We start from the raw sequence: 21,458 nt of genomic DNA on the forward strand, positions 1-21,458 counted from the left end.
TGAAGTTTACATCATAACTGGTCAAATTTAGCTTCATGCACACATTCAGGCAGTCTTATGGCAGGGGGCTGGGGATGTGGGGGTGCAGAAGTTTGGGGATGTGGGGCATGATGGACTCAGGACAGAGGATGGGGTATGTGTGAGGTGCAGGAGTGTTATGGCAGAGGACTGGGGATGTGGGGGGGAGCATGAGTTTGAGGGTGTAGGGGTATGAGGGACTCAAGGTATGGGGTTCAGGTGTATAATGGGTTAAGGGTTGATGTGTATAGGGGTGCAGGAATGTTATGACACTGAGGCCAGATGTGACCTGGGCCCCAATTCAGGGCTTGTTAGCCAGACTTCATTTTTAAATAAAGTAAAATATGTCCAACACAAAAGGTTTTGACACTATTTATAGCAGGAGTGGGGAACCTTTTTATTGGGTCAGGGGCCACTGACACACAGCAAAATCAGTCGGGAAACACACAACTAAGAAGCAAAAAAAAAAACAACCCAACAACCCCCCAAAACCGCCAACTGAAACACCTCACTCCCCTGGTGCTCCAGCCACATGGTGGGGGGAGGAGCAAGGAGGACTGAGGTTCAAGGGCTCAGGCCGGATTTACTCTTCTGGGCTTCTAGGTTTAGTGGATTTTGTGGGGCTTCCTAGGCTCTGGGGTGAGGCCATAAATAAGAGGTTAGGTGCGGGGGATATGGCTTCCAGTGAATGGGATAGGGATGGGGATGCAGGATCTGGGCAGGAGACTGGGTAAAGGAGGGTGTGAGGGTGTGAGGTCTGGGTGGGAGATAGAATGCACGAAAAGGCAAAGAGTAGGGTGCCTGTCCAGGGTGCAGAAGTGGGCTGGGGACAGGGTGTTTGGCCAGGGGGAGAGGGCAGAGGCTGGGGGCAGGGTGAAGGTTCAGGGTCTAGGCATGAGGTGGTGGGGGGCACTTGTTTTCATTCAGTGTTGTAGGCGCTAACACCACTTTCTGCTAGTCCCATTAGACAGAAGGAAGCCTCCAGGAAGGATTTGCAGGGGAAGCCTCCAGGAATTGTATCCCAGAGGAAAGAAAAGGTCAGTGTGTGCAAAGCCATTTTTGGTTCCTGATTCCCCAGAGGCCAGGGGAAGGAAAAGGGCTGCACATGGAGCCAGAAATGATGGAGCTCCTCACATGACAGATCCAGTGGGGAAGCTCAAGACTTTCTCTGCCCCCCTTTCCCACATCCCGCAGGAATCTGGTTCTGGCTTCCATCTTGTGAGGGGCCATAAGGCTGAAGTGCTAGCACTGGATTCCTGCTGTGGGGAGAACTGGGGGGGGGGGGCTGAGTTGGGGCTCCAGAAGAGCCATATCAGGCTCTTTAGTGAGCCATATTTGGCTTGCAAGCCATAGGCTGCCGACCCGATTTATGGCACACCCATGCTAGACAATTTTTTTCCATAAAGACAAGGTCATAGTACCTCCACATACCGATTTTTTTTTTACCCAAGGTACCATCCTCTTTCCAGCTAAGTCAACCTGTTCATCTTCCCTGCTTCTTGCCAGCTGTTGGTTGTTATGTGGCTTTGGAAATGTTGCACATCCTGGACATCACATGAGCAGTAGCTCTCTTCCTGGACAGAACTAAACCTTTCGGGAAATTGCCACACTTATTTCTCTCAGTGGTCAAAAGATGGAAAGGCGTGGCCATTTCTATGCAATATCTGACATCTCACAGTGTATACATCAGTCCTACCAACTATCTCCTCCTCCAACTCAAGCACATTCTGCCCACTCTCTACTGTTACTCTGCTGTTACTACACTATTACTTAGGATGTTGCATCAAATACTCTACTAGAACATATTGTCCTATCATCCATAGTACAAGCAGTTCTGAAGCTGCAGCCTTCAAACTGGGGAGCACTGCTTTATAGCCACCTACAGTGACGTTCCCTAAGAAAGCACTCAAAGAAGAAGAGAAGGTTACTTGCCCTCAGCTGTAACTGAGATTCCTTGCAATGTGTGTTCCTGTGGGTGCTCCACTACTTGCCCTCCTCCCCTTGACTTCAGAGCTGAAAGACAAGCTCTGCACCAGAGAAGTAGTCGTCGGACTACACAGCACTATATTATATATGTCCCACTCAGGGCACAGAATCGGGAGTTATGCACGTGTAATCCGATGGGCACTTCTTCAAAAGATCTGCAATCCCTGATGCAGGAGGTGCTGTTGCAGCTGTAATGGGGCACCCATAGGGAGACATCTCAAAGAACCTAAGTTGCTGCACAAGGGGAGCAATCTTTCCTTTTTAGTCTTTCACAGGCTGTTTTCTAAAAGACACTCATTGAATTCAATAATTTAATTTTAGAGGCTCAAAAGATCTAGAAAATGCCAGAGTCAAAAACAACGTCCAGGAATGGCTCAGGATGGTCAGATGGTCCAAAAATTGCCCTGAATGGATCAAATTAGGAGATAATCAAATGCCAGCCCCTGTACAAGTTGATGCATAAGCCATGGAGAGAGATCCTCCACAACTGTCTTAGTCACCTATCCCAATGCAATCCCCAATAATCTGCCTGAGAAATACTACCCAACAGTCAACTCCCCAAATACTCCAAGCCACACAAAATAAACAATCCACAAGATGTTGCCCTCAAAAACCCATTTTCCATAAGCTAAATAAAAAAGGCAGTGAAATGCTAGTTACTAGACACTTTAAAAATAGCCTGGAAAAGACCATCCCTAAACAGTACAAAGAAAAAGACTCTCTGCTGTACTAAAATAAATTTTAAAATAGAGCCTCAATCAGTCCACAAAGTACCCAGCCACAGCCCCCAACTCCTCCATAATGTCCCTAATAGCCAAACATAAAAAATTCCAAAGAAATTCCCTCAATCATAGAAATGGCATACAACAATAAGCCAAAAAGTTACCCAAAGTAGGAGAACAGTGCCTAAGCTCTACCAAAAGTTTTGATAAAGATCCTAGAAGTGCTCAAAAGTATCCCAGAGGCTTTAGCCATTTTATAAAAGTATAAGGATATGATCCAAAATTATTATTTTGTTTTCAAATTGTGTAAAAGCAAACAAGCACCCAATAGTGCGCAAAGGATCCAAACAGTCCAATGATCTTAAATGAAAGTGTGAAAACATAAGAACAGCCATACTGGGTCAGACCAAAGGTCCATCTAGCTCAGTCTCCTGTCTTCTGACAGTGGTCAATGCCAGATGCCCCAGAGGGAGTGAACAGAACAGGTAATCAAGTGATCCCTCTCCTGTCATCCATTTCCAGCCTCTAACAAACAGAGGCTAGAAACACCATAAGGATGACATAAGCTCAGTCCTCTTGGATCTGGTGGAGTACTCAGAACACAAGGGGAAGGGAGTAGCAAGTGCATCTCACGTGTTGAGGAATGTATCTGATCTATGTCCTAAGCCCGCTCTTCAGCAAAACTGAGGGCAGTAAGCATTCTCCGGTGTGGGGAAAAAGATGTGTGGTGGAGAATCGCTCCTCAGCAATTGAAGATTTGGTGAAGGACTCATGTATCTGGCTCCCACTCATGATTGTGGGAGAATCTCCTGCTCAAGGAGTCCACGGTGGTGTTCTGGCATCCAGGGAGTATGCAACTGAGATGGGGATGCCATGTTGGATACACAAGTTCCATTATTTCAGTGCCATCAAACATAGAGAATGGGAACTCACTCTGCTGTGCCTGATGATGAGGAACATAGGGGCAATATTGTCCATCATGACGCTAATGGTCTCAGGCTGTGGGCGGCTTGTTGCCTGCCTACAAGTAGTCTCTGAGCCCCATCGTGGGGTCAGGGAGGAGTGAACAAAGAGTAGCAGTTCATAACCCCAGGCCCTGGTTCAGGGTGGGGCTGCAGGCAAGCGGTTTATAAATCAAGCCCTAGGATCAGGGTGCAGCAAGCAAAGAAACAGGTAAGTAATCCCAAAGGGTCCCAGGGCACAGGCCTGTCTGCAGGCTGAGCCAGGGGTCAGGTCTCCTTGCTGGTGGAGAGCTGACAGGCACAGGTGGTTTCTCCCTTCAGGGGGTGTAGCCAGACACAAACCCCATCTTGTTTTTCCACGAACCCCATCTTGTTTTTCTCCCCCCCCCCCAGAGAGCAAGAGAAAGGCAGTCAGCCTTTGATGCCCTGGGAACGCAGGTGTGGTGCCTGTCCCTGACTCTACCATAAACAGAAACCAGACAGTAAATGGGCTAGCTGACGACTGGGAGGCCTCCCGTCGCTGTGATGGCTGGTATCAGTAATTGACATGCCTGCACTGTCTCGGGAGAGGAATCTTCGCCCATCACATACCAGAGGTGCCCATTGTCTGCATCTTCCCAGGTGTGAATTATGCTTTGCACCCTTCGTGGGAAACTTGGCATTCAAAGCCATTTTTCCTAATTGGCCACTTGAGACCAGGAAGAAGCCCATGTGACCCAAGGGGTATAAAGAGGGTTGAGTTGCCCGGCCAATTTGAGCTCCAATCACCTACACCTGCTGGCAGGTATTGATTGTCTCCCGAGGTCCGTGGGACGCCCAACCTCGCCCTACTTCTTCCCGAGGGATTGAGAGAAAGACGCTGGCCACGCCAAGTCTGGAACGCAGGGGTGAGAATTGTACCTGCAATGTGTTTTCTTTATGTGTACACTCTAATTGTCTCTCTGTTGTAAGTTAGTTACTTTATTATAGTTTTCTTAAAGTCAAACTGCTTCATTTCTATTGTAAATCACCTTTGGTAAGGTGATTTAGCTATAAACTTTGGGAACAAGTGGGGTGCCCTCATTCACTTATAAAATATATATATATATATACACTGAACCAAGTTTATTTCTTTTCTCTTTCTTTCTTCTGCTTTCCTGTCCCTCCTGGGGGCCTATCTTGCTCCAGGTCTGGCTGGCAGGCTCTGCGGGGGTCGAAGGAGCTGGTAGGGTGTCCATAGGTTCCTCCTGGGTTGGCTCAAGAAGAGGTCATGGTGGCCCAGCCCATTCTTCTGGGCCCGGTCTGGGTTCTGGGAGTCCAGGGTAGGCCTTGGGCCTTAGCAGGGGTCCCTGCAGCCTCCCACAGTCACTGGGCTCTAACAGTGATCGCGGTGGCCTGGAGCAGTCCTTGGGGCATGGCAGTGGTCCCAGCAGCCCAACCCAGTTGTTCTGCTGGGGATGGCAGGGTGAGGTTCTCCTTTGCTTCTGGAGCTGTGGCTGAGCCTCCTCTCTGCTCGGCTGTGGGCTCCAACTGAGCTGGGAGCTCCCTCTCTTATACTTCTGGTCCCGCCCTTCTGCTTCCTGTGGGCAGGGCCGGGGGGCTCTGGCCCCACCCACCAAGGAGTCTTTAGGGGTAGTTCTCCTTCTGGGTCATCAGGAGGCCATGCTGCCTCACTATAGACTCCAATAGTGATACTCTCCATGGATCATCACCTTGTAGTGGTGGAGAGACTCTCATGTACCAATGACCCCCTGAGAGCGACGCTGCCTGTAGTCATGTACTCCCTTAGGGTCACCCATGGCAGAATGGTCAAGGGCGAATGTGATCAAAGAAGATGCCAATATGAACAAATGCAAAGTATTTCACTTAGAAAGGAACAATCTATTGCACAAACTGGAAAACGGATGCTCAGGAGGGAATACTGCACAAAGAGATCTGGATGTTATCGTGGCTCACAAGCTAAGTATGAGCCAAGAGAGTAATACTGTTGGGCAAGAAAAAAAAGCATAAAATCATGCAGGGATGGTTCAGCAGGAATGTTGTAATTATGACACACAAAATAATGCTTCTATTTTGCACTGATAAGAGCTCCTATTGTGCTCAGTTCTGGGTGCCAAATTTCAGGAAAGATGTGGTCAAATTGGAGCAGAAAACAGCAACAAAAATGATTAAAGGACTAGATAGAAATCATGACCTATGAGGAAAGATTTTAAAAATGGATTTATTTAGTCTGGAGAAGACTGGTGAGCGGCAGATGGGTGATGATAGTTTCTAAATACATAAAAGGTTATTACAAGGATGAGAATGAAAAGTTATTTTCATCGACCACTGAGGATAGGACAAGAAGAAACGGGTGTAAATTGCCGCAAGGGAGTTGTATGTTGAATATTGGAAAAAAACTTCCTGACAAGGTGACTAAGGAATAAAACAAATTGCCTAGGATGGTTGTAGAATCTGTCACTGGAGTTTTTTATGAACAGGTTATACAAACACCTGGCAGGAAAGGTCTAGTTATTACATAGTTGTCTTTCCTTGAGTGCAGACGACTGGATTAGATGACCTATTGAGGTCCTTTGTAATCCTACATATCTATGATTCTCTATGTATCACATGGGAAAACATGCCACTAGGTGGCACTCAATTTCAAAGAGACATTCTGTTAGACATACCTGCAGTAGCTTCAGACTATATTTCATGGTCAGGCCCTAGTAGTTGAATCCCAAGGGACTACCAGCATTTGAGGAGCAGATAGCAAAGAAGGCAATGCTGATGTAACAAGCAGTGTATTTCTTAGTGACTTCTCTTGGGTAAGTGATTCAGGGCTTCAGAAATCATAGCCATTATCAGAAACGCCTCAGTAATACAAAACAGTCCCCATTCCAAGACAACTTGTCAATTTTTTTTTTCGGAATGGAAACCGAGAAGTTGCCCTACACTTACCAGAGGGCTTCAGACTCATTCTTGTCTATTAAGTTGACTATCAGCTGATGAGGGAAAAGGCCCGTATTTGCTGCCTGTGAGCATTGAAAGAAACATTTAATTCAACCCAAATAAGGATCAGCCGGTTTTCATTAGCAGGTAATTTGATGATCAAATCTGAATCTGTTTGTGTAAATTTGTTTGTTTCCTATTCAGAGAACCTTTTTCTACAGATCAGATTGATGTTAGTGTAGTGAACATTATCATGATCCAGGAATTAGGACTTCTCATTCCTTGTCTCTGTTTTCCCAGCTACCAGGAAATGTAACAAAGATGCAGAGGTTTAGTCTCTGAGGCCCAGCTGTATGAAGAGATTGTTCTACCCCAACAGGGCTGCCAATTGAGTTACGATCTTGTTTTTTAACACGGAGGGCATGTTTACACAGCAGGGCACAAGTTATAAGCTATGCAATTTCAGCTATGTCAACTGCGTGGCTTTTGGTGGTCTTTACACAGCAGGAAGTTGAAGGAAGAACACGCTTTCTTTGACTTCTGTAACCCTCATTTCACGAGGAGTAACGGGAGTCGGAATAAGAAGTCCTCCATCTTAACATTATTTTGAAATAATGGTTTGCTATGTAGACATGTACTTTGTTATTTTGAAATAACGTTGCTGTGTAGACATGAGTGTTGTGCTCATTAATGGTATGTCTATGCTACATGGCTCTGTCAACAGAGCCATGTCGATGAGCTTTGTAGACATAGCAAAATGAAGCGGCAATTTAAATAATCGCCGCTTCATTTACATCAAAATGGCTGCCATACTGTGCAGATCAGCTGTTTGTCAGCACAGTGCGGTAGTCTGGACGCTCGGCGGTCGACATCAAAAGCCTTTGTCGACCACCTCGTTATGCCTTGTGGGATGAGGTTTACTGGGGCGGTCGACAAAGGCTTTTGATGTCGACCGCCAAGAGTCCAGACTACCACACTGTGCCGACAAACAGCTGATTGGCACAGCGCGACAGCCATTTTGATGTAAATGAAGCAGCGATTATTTAAATCACCGCTTCATTTTGCTATGTCTACAAAACTCATCTACATGGCTCCGTCGACAGAACCACGTAGTGTAGACATACCCTAATAAATCACTTTGTATTAATAATTATACTAAGAGCTATGGAAAAGCAGGAGATAAACAAGAATATTGTGTGGACCTGGACTGATCAGAAACCCTCAGGCACAGTCCTTTCAAAAGGTAAATAAAACTGCTATTGTCCATGACTAGCTGCAAATCCCTCCTCTGTTACAGCTCTTGTTGAAATTTGATGGGATCAGCCAGCTTATCTCAGTTTCTATCTATTTCTTGCCCAAAAGTTGTGACCACTTTGATCCCAGTTTAGGTAGATATAAACCATCTGGTTTGTATTTCCAGGTGAGTGGTATCTTCCCTGGCTGAGTCAAACTCTGATACATGAGTATGTTACAACTGTGTTATGCTGTAGGTTTACAAACCCAGACACTTGAACAGCCTGCATGTAACATATAAGACTTGAGAGTGGTGATTTTTTTCTGACAATATTTCCATAAGTGACATAGAGGTTCTGTGAGTTTTTTAAATCTAGAATGGCTTGGGAGTTATCATGAAGGGGCTGCTGCATAGAAAATGTACTTCAACAATTCTGAATATTTAATAAGATACCTTACTTGAATTATTGAAATTATTCTATATGTATTAATAATTGTACTAAGAGCTATGGAAAAGCAGGAGATAAACAAGAATTTTGTGTGGACCTGGACTGATCAGAAACCCTCAGACACAGTCCTTTCAAAAGGTAAATAAAACTGCTATTGTCCATGACTAGCTGCAAATCCCTCCTCAGTAATGACATCTCTCTCCTGACATATCATCCACAGAGACTTGACAAATGGTGGAAGGGTAAGAGAGTTATTTAAAACAAATAATTTTAGTGTACTATATTTATAGTATGTCGACTAAAATGGATCTAAGAAAAGGCGGTTTCAGTTTTTGGGTACTGTTTCAAAGCTGGATTCCAAAATAGGACTCATTTTGAAGGAACTATTTTGGCACAGTGAAGGACAGACGAGATAGGTAAAATAAAGGCTCAAACTGAGGGATGTACAAGAAAGTTCAGTGTTTAGAATCAATTTTTCATGTTGCCAGAGCATAATGGTAGGAAAGTACACCTTTCCTAAAGTTTTTTTTCTTTAGCATAGATGAGTCAGTGGATCAGCTAAAGCTGTTCTTTTCTTCCCGGCATGCAGTGTTTCTCACTGGCATGAAACAGCCTATAAGTCCATTTAAAATTTTGCTTGTATGCACTCAGTGGGAGAGGAGTGTCACCGGAGAATATGAGATGGTATTCCTTCAATTCGTTTATAAATTACCAACTGTTTGGTTGGGCACTTGAAAAAACAAATGTAAAGTCAGTCTTGATAATCATGTCATGCTTTCTCTTGATAATCATGTCATGCTATGGAGTTTGAGAATGCCTTCAGCAATGTGTCTGTGCGCCAACTTCATGGGTGCTCTGGGGCTGAAGCACCCATGGGGAAAAATTAGTGGGTGCAGAGCACCCACCCGTAGCCCAGCTCCCTCTCTGGTAGGGATATTAGGGACTAGTCAACTATCTGAAAAGCAAATGCTTATTGGATAGTCAACTAGTTGCTCCCCCCCTGCCCCCCCCCACCTCCCTTGCTGCCTCTATCAGCACTGCATGGAGCCTGGGGTCAGAGTGGGAGTCTTCAGCTGATCCGGGCTCCACATGGTACTGCCACTTTAAAACGCTGCATGCAGCCTGGGGACACCCCAGCTCTTTCTGATAGAGGCAGCAAGGGGGAGGGAAGTGACGAGATGACTAGTCCTTCACATCCCTAATATGGATTGCATGGAAACACAATGTAAGATACGAGGACTCCAGCTACGTAATTTACGTAGCTGGAGTTGCGTATCTTATTTCGAACTTCCCATGTAGTGTAGACCATGCCTTAGTGGTGTTCAGTTGAGATGGGGATGGTGGTTCAGGGACTGCTTTTGATAGCAGAAAGAGGAACCTACAAGTTGGGATTCTTGCCAATACTGCTTTCCACTTGGCTTTCCAATTCAGTTGGAGTACAGACGTTGTCATTCAGATATCTTTATCTGGCATGCAGCAAAGCTACACTGAGTTGATCAGACTCCAGCAAAATGGGTGGGTATAAGGCATACCATACATCTAAAGATACACAACAAACCTCTTCCTTAATATACAAACTGTTGCATTTACTGTGCATTGCTTCACACACTTGGACATTGGCTTGGTTACTTTGTAGGAACCAGTCTCTGTTACAACATGCGCCTTTGAAGTAGCGTGTGCAGCCCGCTTCTCCTCTGTTTATTCTTGGATGCCCACATGGACTGCTATTATTGCCCAAAGAAGTGGGGAGGAGAGCAGGTAGTGGAACACCCATGGGGGCACACATCTCGAAGAACAATTGTTACTGCACAAAGTGAGTAACTTCGCTTTCTTCTTTGAGTGATGTCCCTGTTGGTGCTCCACAGTTGGTGACTGTGTAGAAGTGCCCACTGAGATGGACAATGGGCTGCGATCAATTGCTACAGATTGTGGCGAGAACTGGAAAAGACCTGGCACCCTTGGAACAAAGGAAATATAAGCGTGGCCCAGATTGTAGGGAGGTTGGGGGGGCTCCTTCAGTGACACAATGGATAAGGTACCTGCCTCCAGAGCCACAGTTCAAGGGCCCAAGCCCCTCCCCAGGAACAGCCACCACCACCAGCCTCCAGAGGGACAGAGCTCATACCCTTGGAACAAAGGAAGGATAAGGGGAACCCTCTAGAGGAAGGACAGACTGAGGATAACCCAACCATGCACCAATCTGATATAGCACTGAACGATAATTCATCCTCCATTCCAGATGAAGCAGTGATTCCAAATGACCCAACACCCACTGATGATATCAAGCAATTCCAGGACCTATTTAAAAGGGTGGCTACCAGTGAAGAGGTAGTTTTATCAGAGGTCCAGGAGAAACAACACAAACGCCTAAAGAATCTAGAGCCATCTGCAAAGTCCAAAATCGCACTGCCTCTAGATGAACCAATCCTTAACACAGCTGATGAAGTCTAGCAAATACCTGCCATGGCCCTTCCAACTAATAAAACGGCTGATAGGAAGTATTTCATGCCATCTGAAGGCATGGTCTTTCTCTACCTGAACCCTCAGCCAAACTGTTTAGTGGCTGACACTGCCAATCAAAGGTTCAAGAACTCACAACACAAAATACATGCACAGGACAAGGACCATAAATGCCTGGATGTGTTTGGGAGAAAAGTGTACTCTTCATCAACCCTTCAGTTAAGCTTAGCTAACTATACAGCACTGCTTGCAAATAATGATTTTGACAAGTACACGAAATTAACAAATAACTCATGCACAATCTTGTTAAGGATACCCTCAAGGCAATCATTAAGGAGGGTTACACTATATCCTGTACGGCGCTGCAAATAGCCCTGGACGCTGTCTGCAGCTAGGTCCACTGTGACATCCATGGTGATGAAACGTTCATCTTGGCTGCAAGCAGCAAGAGTCCCTAAGGATCTCCAGGCCAAAGTAGAGGATTTGCCATTCAACAAAGCAAAATTGTTTGCAGCAGGTACCGATGAAGCATTACATCCCAGCAAAGATTTGCACGCTATCCTTCATGCATTGGGGAGGTATACTCCTTCTTACCAAAGAAAGCGCTACGCACCCTATCAAAGGGGCACAATATTCACTAGACAACACCAATACCGACCCTTTGAGCAAAACCACTTCAGACCTCGAAACCAACAAAAGAGAGCCTCAAACAACCGCTCTTCTCAAACCCAGGCCTCGAGGCAGCAAGTTTGAAAATCTGGTTAAGGGGTCTGCCCGACCTCCCCCCAGTTACAGTAAAAGGTGAGCACAATATATTTCACCACCGCTTGCGCCCCTTCTACGATCAGTGGGGAGCAATCACTACAGACTGGTGGGTCCTAGAAATCATCAGCCATGGTTATTCTAACCCTTTCACGGCTATTCCTCCAACCTCCCCACCCTCTCCTTCCCTCTTTAGGGATCCCTCTCACAAGACTCTGCTCCACCAGGAGGTTTTACACCTTTTTAAAATAGGAGCCATAGAGTGGGACCCTGAAAAATAACAAGGGAGGGGGTTTTATTTGAACTACTTTCTTACTGAAAAGAGAACAGGAGGTTGAAGACCTATCTTGGACCTGCACCAATTAAACAAATATCTTTGCAGGCAATGCTTCAAAATGGTCACGCTTGCCACAATAATTCCAGCACTGGACAGGGGGGACTGGTTCACAGCCCTCGACCTTCAAGATGCATATTTTCACCTCACAATACACCCTGCACACAGGTGCTTCCTACGATTCACAGTAGCCTCAGACCACTTTCAATACAGAGTCCTCCTGTTTGGACTCTCCTCTTAGATGGGGAATGTGATGCATCTGAGTGCATGGAGGGCAGTGATCTTTGTGCAGGTGTAGGTGTTGTAGTGGAAGTGTGTCGTGGTGCCCAGTAATGACAGGGGAACCATTGGCTGCGATGAGTATCATAGTAATGCCAATCAGTGTGCCATGGGGGATGTTGGTAATGCAGCTGGAGCTAGCCCTATTGGTTTTCTGTGCCACAAGCGAATGTTGTGCCATAGGCTGGCAATGTGCTGGGGATCTTGAGTGTGCCTGTGGTGAGCCAGGTACCCTTAATGCCAGTGGTGCCTCTGTCACCACAGGGCCCTTGCTAGGTGCCTTTTTTGTGGTAGCTGATTTTGAGGGCTGTTTCAAGTGCATCTTTGAGCCCGTTATTGAGGAGGCTTGAGACTTTGCTGTGCCTGAAGTGCCTGGCTCATCTCCGTTGCTAATTCTTGAGGGGAGAGAGCTGGCTGGTGAAGATCTAGTTTCTTGAGCATGTTCTCTGAGGAGAAGGGCTTGGATGTTTGCCCTGAGAAGAAGTTACGCTCAAGCCCTTATTGCTCCTTTGATAAGGGCTCTATCCATAGACTGCATGCGCACTGTGAGCTCACTTTCTTTGCAAGATCTGGTTGTGAGGCTATGGCAATGGACACATTTCTGAGGTATATGTGTGTCCCCCAACAGATTATACATTCACAGTGGGTATCAGAGGCTGGCATAAATTCTCAGCATTTGCTGCATCTTTTCTTCTTAGGAGAGTCTGGCATGTCTTCCAGAAGCTATTTATAGCTGTACAAGCAGCTGAGACTGCTTGTGGGTCGCTGGTTTCTGTTTCCTTTCTTTTGTTTGCTTGCTGTGGCTTGCTACTGCACGGTGGTAAAAGCTGGTGGCAGTGGCTTATTTGTTTGTTTGTTTTTGTTTTCTGTGTAAAAAGAAGGTAGTCCAGTTTAGTGCCTCAGGACTATCTAAGCTGATAAGATGGGTCTGCTTTGTCCTGCAGAGTATGCTGAGGAGGACAGAACTGAGCTCTGTCTGTCGGCGAAGAAGGAACTGAGGAGAAGCAGGCTGCGCATTCTACTTCAAAGGCAGTAGCGCCGCTCTCTGCTCACACATGCGCAGCCTGCCCGATTACTGCTCTCAAAGTCTCCGATCTGTGGTGCCAGGATGAGCCTGACACAAGTGTGGCGCACCCACGGGAACATCACTTGAACAAGAATATTTTATTATCCCTGGAAATACTTATGCATCTAGTTATTCTGGTTTGTTCTATATTTATTTTTGTATCTTTATAAGTAGCATTATACATGATGAATTTTTATAAGATAATGCAGTTTATATGTATTTGTTTTACAGAAACCAAGAACTATTGCTAAGGCCCATTACCAAGTTATCTGACCACTTCTTACTTTTAAATGCAGTTATCCCCTCAACACCCATTATTGCTATGTTATATCTGTGTAGGAGGCATGGCAAAACTAGGTGGGTGACTTGTCCAACATTACAGAGGAAGTTTGATGCACAGCAGGGAATTGGACCCAGATCTGCAATTGCCTGGTTTTAGGTTAGCACTCTAGTCACTGGGCTATCCTTTCTCCTTGAACATCCACTTGTGAAAAAAGCCTTATAATCTTCAGTAATAACAACAGTGATAGGAGGACCTCTTTAGTAATCACCACAAGCTTTCTGTGACTCAAGAATATCATATGTAACAGTTCATTGAAACAGGTGGTAATATCAACTTTTTATTTTTGGTTAAAAAATGTATTGAGTTCAACACACAACTTTAACATCTTACAAAGATAATGAGTGCTCAGTTACATGCTTGAGGGAATGAGTTAGCAAAGAGTACAAAGTGAACAGAATAACTGAGGAATATATCTCACTGCCAGACTTCCAGAGCCACTCTGAAAACTAGTCAATAAACCAACAAACCAGGGCTGGAGTGCTTTACTGTTCAGTTCCATAGAATCAGTAAAATAAAATAAACGCAGACTAAAACAATCTTTTTCAGGCTAATGAATTTTTCTGACATGACAATGCCCCATACTTTGCAATACCAAGTCTCTCTCTCTCAATTGAAAAACCTTTCTCCTTCTGTGAAATGTTTCATGATTTCTACGAACTAGTGACTAGTCAAATTACAGGCTTCAAAATGCTTTTAAAATAATTAATTAGAACTAAAAAAATATCAATAACTTTATTTGTTGTATCCTGTAGGGATGTTAAATTGTATTTAACCAGCTAATTGAGTAGTCAATGGAATTTCCATAGACTACTCGATTAGTCGATAATGGTAGAAACTGTAAAGCGTGGTTAGCTCCCGGCCCAGGAGCTAATCCTGCTGCGGTTCTACCCTTTAAATGTATTAAAAGCCACCAAGCTCTTAATACGTTTAAAAGGAAGAGGTGCAGCGGGTGGACTGAGTATGAGCTCGGAATAAGCTGTCCCAGCTCACACTCGGTCCCAGAAGCTGCGCCTCTGATTTTTAAATGTATTTAGAGTCACTAGGCTCATTCCCAGTCCCCGCTATGCCTCTGCCTCCCATGCCCCCCAGACAAGTGACTACTCGATAAGCATAGGTTTATCAGATAGGCAACTAGTCACTTACATCTCTTGTGTTCCGGTAATTCACAAACTGCCACAAACTACAAAAAAACAAAAAAGAAACAAACAAACAAAAAACCCTGGTACATAAACACACAAACGAGTGTGAAACATGGAGTATTGGTTTTGTCCACTTTCTTACATTTCTAAAAGCCAGATTTCAAAAAGTATTACAAAATAGTTTTCAGCTGCCAAATAGTTAATCTAGCCTATTTACAAGGTTAAAAAACCCAACTACAACCATCAAACATTTTAATAGTGGCAAAGCCATTTACAGCAGATCCAGAATGCCACCACATTGGAGGAAATTGGAAAATAGAAGTTTTTACCATCCCACCAAGATCTCTTTTTTCAGGAAGCATTTGTGAAAAGAATGTTTTTCTGCAGAAGTAAGGAACACCCATGGGATTTTAAAATGTCATTAAATACTGAATTCTTGGGATACAGATTTAGGAATGAGTTCCAGCTGAAATTTTGTATGAAATTTGTCCCCCACCCAATCAAGTATTATTAGACAAGGGCAAAAATCTTATCTGGACATGACAAAAGTGTGCAGATGATATCTGGGATTTTGCATTTTAAAAGAAAACTACTGTGCATGTCTTATAGACAGTTTGGTTAAAATAGAATCCACATTTTGTAGTATGATTAGAATTACATAAGCAGAATAAATTAACTCATCACTTGCCTGTCACTCTTTTTCTAGAATCAAATTTTCCTGGAATGCCATTTGTACTTTTAAATGCTTTGTTTATTAATACTTGCCATAAAAGAGCAATGTCTGCTATTTCTGAAACAAAGTTTAATCAAGAGAGAAAAAATATTATAATTTTTGCACTAGTACAGCTACAGTGAAGCTTGAGAAAGGTTTCACTATGAAGTCTTCATTATCTCTCAGACTGTATGTGCCTTGTATTTAACATGTCAATTTATTATTTCTATCAACCACAGTATTTCAATTATTTGGGAAACTTTCTTAAAACGTAATAACACCAATATATCCGTACAGCCATAAACTTTGTTACAAAAGCTGTGCTCCTAGCACTGACTTTTCATTAAAAAAGAAAAATTGGCACTGGAGTATTCTAGAAAGCTTGTGAAGAATTACATCGAACTTGTAAACTGAAGTCTAATTTTAGATTTGTATCCCTTTATATAGACAAGTACAATGTTTTAAAAGCCTGATACACTTTATATCTTAATAATATTGCTAATGCTTTATTTTCCATTATAGTAATCTCTTAAGATACGTCTACACTGCACTGCTATTTTGGGATACCAGAGTATCCTGAAAAAGCTATCCTATGTCTTCACAGAAAGCCTGTTAGTTTGTGCTCGCTATTCTGACATCCCTGTAAACCTCATTCTACGAGGAATAAGAGAGATTTCGGAATAGTGCTTTATTTTGAAATTTGGAGCAGTATAGACAGCGCCAAATGATGAAATAAGCTATTTTGAAATAGCATCGAAATAAGATACGCAATTTGCATCGCTCAAGTTGCGTATCTTATTTCAAGTTACAGTGCTGTGTAGATGCACCCTTAGATACGTGAAAAACAATGCATTTACCAAAGTTGTCCCTCACATTGTTTCTTCTAACACAAGACTTGAAATGGCCTTTTTTGTTCCATTAGTCTGTACAACAAATTCTTTATTTTAATACAAAGCTGACGTCAATAATTCATATTTCAGCTCTTTTCTCAATACTTTCAACTGTTTTTTGTGATCCAACTACAACTGTAAGGATGGAGTAGAAAACTAATTCAAAGATGCCTATCTTTGAATAATGAGGTACAAGTAGTATTACTCCATTGACACGAGAAGCTGTCACAGAATAATACTATCATTTTTAAGATAGAAAATGCTATTGGTAACTTATATTCATGTGTCTTAAGGGGTATGTCTACACTACCCTGCTAGTTCGAACTAGCGGGGTAATGTAGGCATACCGCACTTGCAAATGAAGCCCGGGATTTGAATTTCCCGGGCTTCATTTGCATAAGCGGGGCGCGGCCATTTTTAAAACCCCGCTGGTTCGAACCCCATGCAGCGCGGCTACACGGGGCACGAACTAGGTAGCTCGAACTAGGCTTCCTAGTTCAAACTACCGTTACTCCTCATTCCACGAGGAGTAATGGTAGTTCGAACTAGGAAGCCTAGTTTGAGCTACCTAGTTCATGCCCCGTGTAGCCGCGCTGCATGGGGTTCGAACCAGCGGGGTTTTAAAAATGGCGGCGCCCCGCTTATGCAAATGAAGCCCGGGAAATTCAAATCCCGGGCTTCATTTGCAAGTGCGGTATGCCTACATTACCCTCCTAGTTCGAACTAGGAGGGTAGTGTAGACATACCCAAGAGGATTTATAGGAAACAATACCAGCCCTAAACAATGCATGATCTTAAGCTGCAACAAGCACATCCCACAGCTAATCACATTTGTTAAGGCAAACTGAGACATCCAAGATCAGGAGAAATCCTAAGGCAGCAATTGGTATTGAAAACTGTGCTGAACCTCTGCAGCTGCAATGGGGTTCAGTACCAGCGCAACAAATTGCCTGCATGTTATTCATTTAGTTTATTGTTTCTATACGAATACACCTTGCACAGCACACAATCAATTGCAAAGGAAGAAATAACTAAATTGTGTTAGTACAATCTGTTATGAGCCATTAATCTGACAAGTCCTTGAAGATTGCATAAAAACAGTCAGCATTAAATTCTTTCCTTTCTTCCTCAAGCTGATGTGTGTTTCACACTACTGAGAGTTGCATAAAGCAACCAACCAAGGTCTGCATCCTTCTACAACTATACCTATAAGCACCATTAGTGAACACTACTGTCAGCACTCCAAAATAAAGAAAAATGAGAAAAAGTTAGGGAAAACAACAACAAAAAAGGGAATAAGCAGCAAAATAGGAGCCAAACATGAAAGAGAGCATACTTATGTCTCTACCTTTATGGTAAGAAAGGAAATGCTGCACTGCCTAGGAAATGATCGGCACCTCATCATTTCACAGTCCAGGAGTAGCATGCAGAAAAGTCAGTTGTGTTACTTGCCTCTGCACAAAATTCTCTCTCCTCACCCAAGAGCTTTCTAGGAGGCTAAAGTTGAGGGCTCCCACCATACTTATTGTAGGCATAACACTCAATTCTCCAAAAAGATGTGAAAATGGTACCATGAATGCAGTTTAGACACACACATACAGATTACTGAAATAATTCACTTTTTAAAGATCCAGCAAGCATAGCATTGGCTTGGAAATGGAACTGTAACCCAGACTGTACTTATTCTACCATTGCATCCTTTTTGGTACGCTTACCTCACATTTAAACCACATTTATGTCACTCAGTCTGCTACAAGCACAAGACCCAGGAACAGGGTATAAGTGCAAGAGCTTAACTGATCCCATTCTCAAGTAGATCTCTTGAACGACGTGGGCTGGTTAGTTCTAGCTGGGCCCTAGTCTTTAGCTAACAGATTGAAAATAAGATGTTTTGTTTCCTCACTTACGCTAGGAAAACCCGCAGCAAACTATATTAGGGACTCTGATTGAGCATGTGTTTTATAGGCCAGCAGCTGCACAAGGCACTTTGCACAGACACTAGCTTAACAGCTTACTATAAGGTGACACACTGAAATTGCAAGACAGCAAATTTAAAACTGAGATTAGAAACTGCTTTTTGTATTATGCAATGAATAACAAACCCATGGCACTCCTTGCTGTAAGATAAAAATGAACTCATAATTAGGTATTTAGATAGATGAGACTATCCACAATTACGTTAGATAGGATAAAAGTGTTTTAAAAAAGATCTAAGTCTCCATGTTGTCAGGTACAAGTCAAGATCTACTAGCAGTTGAAATTTGCTTCTGTGGGCAGGTTACAATGTTTTTGGCCATTATATAGGTTTTTTCACTCTAACGGTACAGGACTTGTTTCTGGTCATTGATAGAAATGTAATATAGGACAAAAATGGTCCATAGCTCTACTGTAGTAATTCCTGCTGTTTTGTCATTCCTTGTGTAATGAAGATGTCATTTGGTGATTGAATTGGCAGGAAAAGTCCTCCATCCTAAGTGTTAATGTCACAGTTTAGGGCTGGTCTTTACACAGTCAGCAATACAATGTTCCTTACCTTGAAAATGGGTTCTGATTCATGGTGGATATAAACGCTACAGCAGAGCTATCAAGAGTCTGTGGTACATCACTAATTTTAGTGATAGACTGTAATTTTTACAGTAATAAAAAAGCTGTAACACTAATATATAACACTGTGTATGCATGAATATAAAAATAAACCACACCATCAATATGTAACTTTAATAATCCACTCTGAAAATAGTCTTCTTCTCAACAGTCTTCTGCACTGAGGAGCTGGTTCTCATTCTCATATCCATCAGGCAAGTACGTTTTCCTTAGCTGGTCTGATTTTGGAATGGAACTACCATTCTTCACATGGCGAGATAGGAAAGCCCGCACTGATGGATGGTCAGCTTTCTCAAGTGGGATGTTAGCTTCCAGACACATCTTTACAAAGTCCTGAATGACACTGATTTTCTCTGTCTGAGAAGCACTGTTGCACTGAAGAGAAGCAGTCAGAGTCCTCTGCTTTTTTCTGACGCTCTGCTCTTCAAACTCTGCCTTCCGCTTAGTATGAGTTTTAGACTTGAGATGGTCATTGATTGCAGACTTGCGAACGTGATTCAGGACGACATTGCAGGAAGTACAGAATAATTTTCCTTCATCTTCATACAGTTCACTCCCAAACTCCGTTACACGATCCCGAGGGGTCACATACAAAGCCGTCTTAGAACGATTACGAGAAGGAGTAGCTTTCACTCCAAATCGCTCCATTGTTGTTTTCACTAAGCTTATTAAAAACAAAACAAGAGAAACGTATAAGTCAACTTTTCTAGGCCCCACATTTAAGCATCTAAATGTATTTTCCTCACTCTGGAAATAACTATGTGCAAAACATTGTACATGTTAGCTATGACTGTCAGGTAGACAATGAAAGAAAAGTGTACTCAAGAAACTACATATAAAAACTCTGAGCTAATTTAAAAACCCCATGCAAATGCTGACATCCCGCAAGTTTTAGTTACGACTCAGATTTGTTTAATAAGCACCTTAATAGCCGGTGGGAGATACAAAGCCCTACAGCTATCTATTTTAAAATGTATTTACACCAACTGGCTGTCATGGCATTTATCTTGAACCACAGACAAATTGCGATGAGCGGAGGCAAAATTACATAAAGAAAAAGACACGTAGCCTTATGTAATGGTGATTCCTGCTGAGGCAGACATTTCTCATGCCCTAGCCCTGCATAGGGCCCCACGGAAGGCAACAGCCAACGTGCCTCCATCTGACTGCAAAAGTGGAGCCTAGGTGTCTGAAGTGACAGCTGAAGGCTGATGTCTCTCTGGAGATGAACGCACAGACACGTGTTACCTTCCGCCGCTCAGCCTGCAGGGGCCCTGCCCAAGAAGTTGTGCGCGCTGCTACAAAAGCGGGGTGCAGCAGCTGTCAGCGGGGGGCTGGGGCGTGAGCCCGAAGCAGGGTCTGGAGAGAGCTGGGAGGCGGGGAGAGGTGTCGGGGCCGGGCACGGGTCTCGCTGACACCCCCCCCCCCCCCACACACACACCCAGTGCAGCCGCCCGCGCACCCCTGGTTACACACACAACGACCCCCCCCCCCCCCGGCCAGCCCCGCCCCTTCTCCCACCCCCCGGCACCGTTACACGCCCCAGCCGCGGGTCCCCTACAAAGCGGCCCGGCTGGGAGCGCAGCTCTCCCTTCCCCCCCCCGCTCCCTCTCACCAGCGCAGGCTCCGCTCTCCGCCCCCTGTCGAGCGGGCGCGGCACAGCCGCCAGCTAGATCGATCTACCGCCCAACCGGTCGCGGCAGGCGGGACTTAGCAACCTAGCAACGTTTGCTCCAATCAGTGAGCTGGTCACAGTCAGAAACATGCGAAGGACTGGTCGCCTTGCTCGACGGTATAAAGATGGGCACAGCTTCCCTCCACTGACAAATTTGGGGGCGGGGATAATGTGCCTGATTGAGAGCTCTTTTCGCCAATCTAGATACGGGGGTGGGAGGCGCTCATTGGGATGGACGGATACCGGACCCAATCACCACTTGGCAATAAGTTTACTGCGCTTGATTGACTTCAATTCGCATCAATCACAAGGCTGAACCGAAGTAAGGAAGGTAGCTTTCATCCAATCAAGTACAGGCGAACGAAGACGGGGCAAAAGGAGGAGTTAAGGGTGAGAGGTCGTTGGCTGCTCTTCCTCTGCCCCGCCCGTTAGCAAATGATTGGCACGTTCAGTAGCCCGTGAGATCGCGGGCGGTGGGCGGTGCCGGATGTGAGCTAGGTGGCGAGGAGGCGGGCCATCCGGTGTTTCGGGGCGGGGGAGGGGGCTCGGTACGCGCAGGGCGGCTGGAGCAGCATGGCGGAAGACGAGAGTGATCAAGAGTCGGAGCGGCTCGGGGAGGAGCTAGAGGCCATCGCGGGGCCGCGCCTCCCCGCCGGGGTCTCTCCCGCGCTCAGCAGCCAGTATTACTGCCGCCGCTTCTGCCAGGTGAGCCCCGCCCCCGGGCCGCTCCTCTCGCCCCCCCCCGCCCAGGCCGCTGCGACCCCCCCCCCCCTCCCGCGCGGAGTGGGGGTGGAAGCGGGTTTCCTGGGGCCGGCTCGGTTCGCTTCCTCCCGCAGGCCCGACAAGGGGGCGGGGGCCCGTCCTCAGAGCGGGCCGCGCGGGTTCGCCCTCCCATCCCCCGTTCGGGATCGGCC

The 21,458-nt window shown here is 44.9% G+C and overlaps 2 protein-coding genes and 1 long non-coding RNA gene across 6 annotated transcripts in view; 2 read left to right on the top strand and 1 right to left on the bottom strand.

Moving 5' to 3' along the window:
• The window catches only part of LOC142819906 (uncharacterized), a 97,782-nt gene extending 81,203 nt beyond the window's left edge, over positions 1-16,579 (top strand). Inside the window, exon 3 of the long non-coding RNA XR_012897589.2 lies at positions 13,060-16,579. This is a non-coding gene — a long non-coding RNA (uncharacterized LOC142819906). The remainder of the gene's footprint in view (positions 1-13,059) is intronic.
• A 354-nt stretch (positions 16,580-16,933) lies between these two features.
• CGGBP1 (CGG triplet repeat binding protein 1) lies at positions 16,934-20,682 on the bottom strand. Of its 3 annotated transcripts, none has more exons than XM_075908717.2 (2): positions 20,485-20,682; positions 16,934-19,528 (listed from the first exon to the last, which is right to left on the bottom strand). In XM_075908717.2, exon 2 carries the CDS (start codon positions 19,515-19,517, stop codon positions 19,014-19,016), a length of 504 nt encoding a protein of 167 aa, XP_075764832.1. In that variant the 5' UTR covers positions 19,518-19,528; positions 20,485-20,682; the 3' UTR covers positions 16,934-19,013. The 3 variants fall into 3 exon arrangements, with proteins under 3 accessions (XP_075764832.1, XP_075764821.1, XP_075764843.1); XM_075908706.2 differs by having other exon boundaries at positions 16,934-19,533; positions 20,485-20,680; XM_075908728.2 differs by lacking the exon at positions 20,485-20,682 and adding an exon at positions 20,118-20,348 and having other exon boundaries at positions 16,934-19,533.
• A 373-nt stretch (positions 20,683-21,055) lies between these two features.
• ZNF654 (zinc finger protein 654) overlaps positions 21,056-21,458 on the top strand; it is a 63,569-nt gene continuing 63,166 nt past the window's right edge. Inside the window, exon 1 of one of the 2 annotated variants that reach the window (XM_075908696.2) lies at positions 21,056-21,249. In XM_075908696.2, the coding sequence (XP_075764811.1) occupies positions 21,118-21,249 (132 nt within the window). In that variant the 5' untranslated portion in view covers positions 21,056-21,117. The remainder of the gene's footprint in view (positions 21,250-21,458) is intronic. The other variant, XM_075908689.2, reaches the window with a different exon arrangement.

This window comes from Pelodiscus sinensis, chromosome 1, assembly GCF_052426305.1.
Source record: "Pelodiscus sinensis isolate ZL-2025 chromosome 1, ASM5242630v1, whole genome shotgun sequence".
Lineage (NCBI taxonomy): Eukaryota > Metazoa > Chordata > Testudines > Trionychidae > Pelodiscus > Pelodiscus sinensis.

What these genes read in the sequence shown, in the direction of transcription:
- CGGBP1 (XM_075908717.2), bottom strand. Translation starts at nt 19,517, where the DNA reads ATGGAGCGATTTGGAGTGAAAGCTACTCCTTCTCGTAATCGTTCTAAG.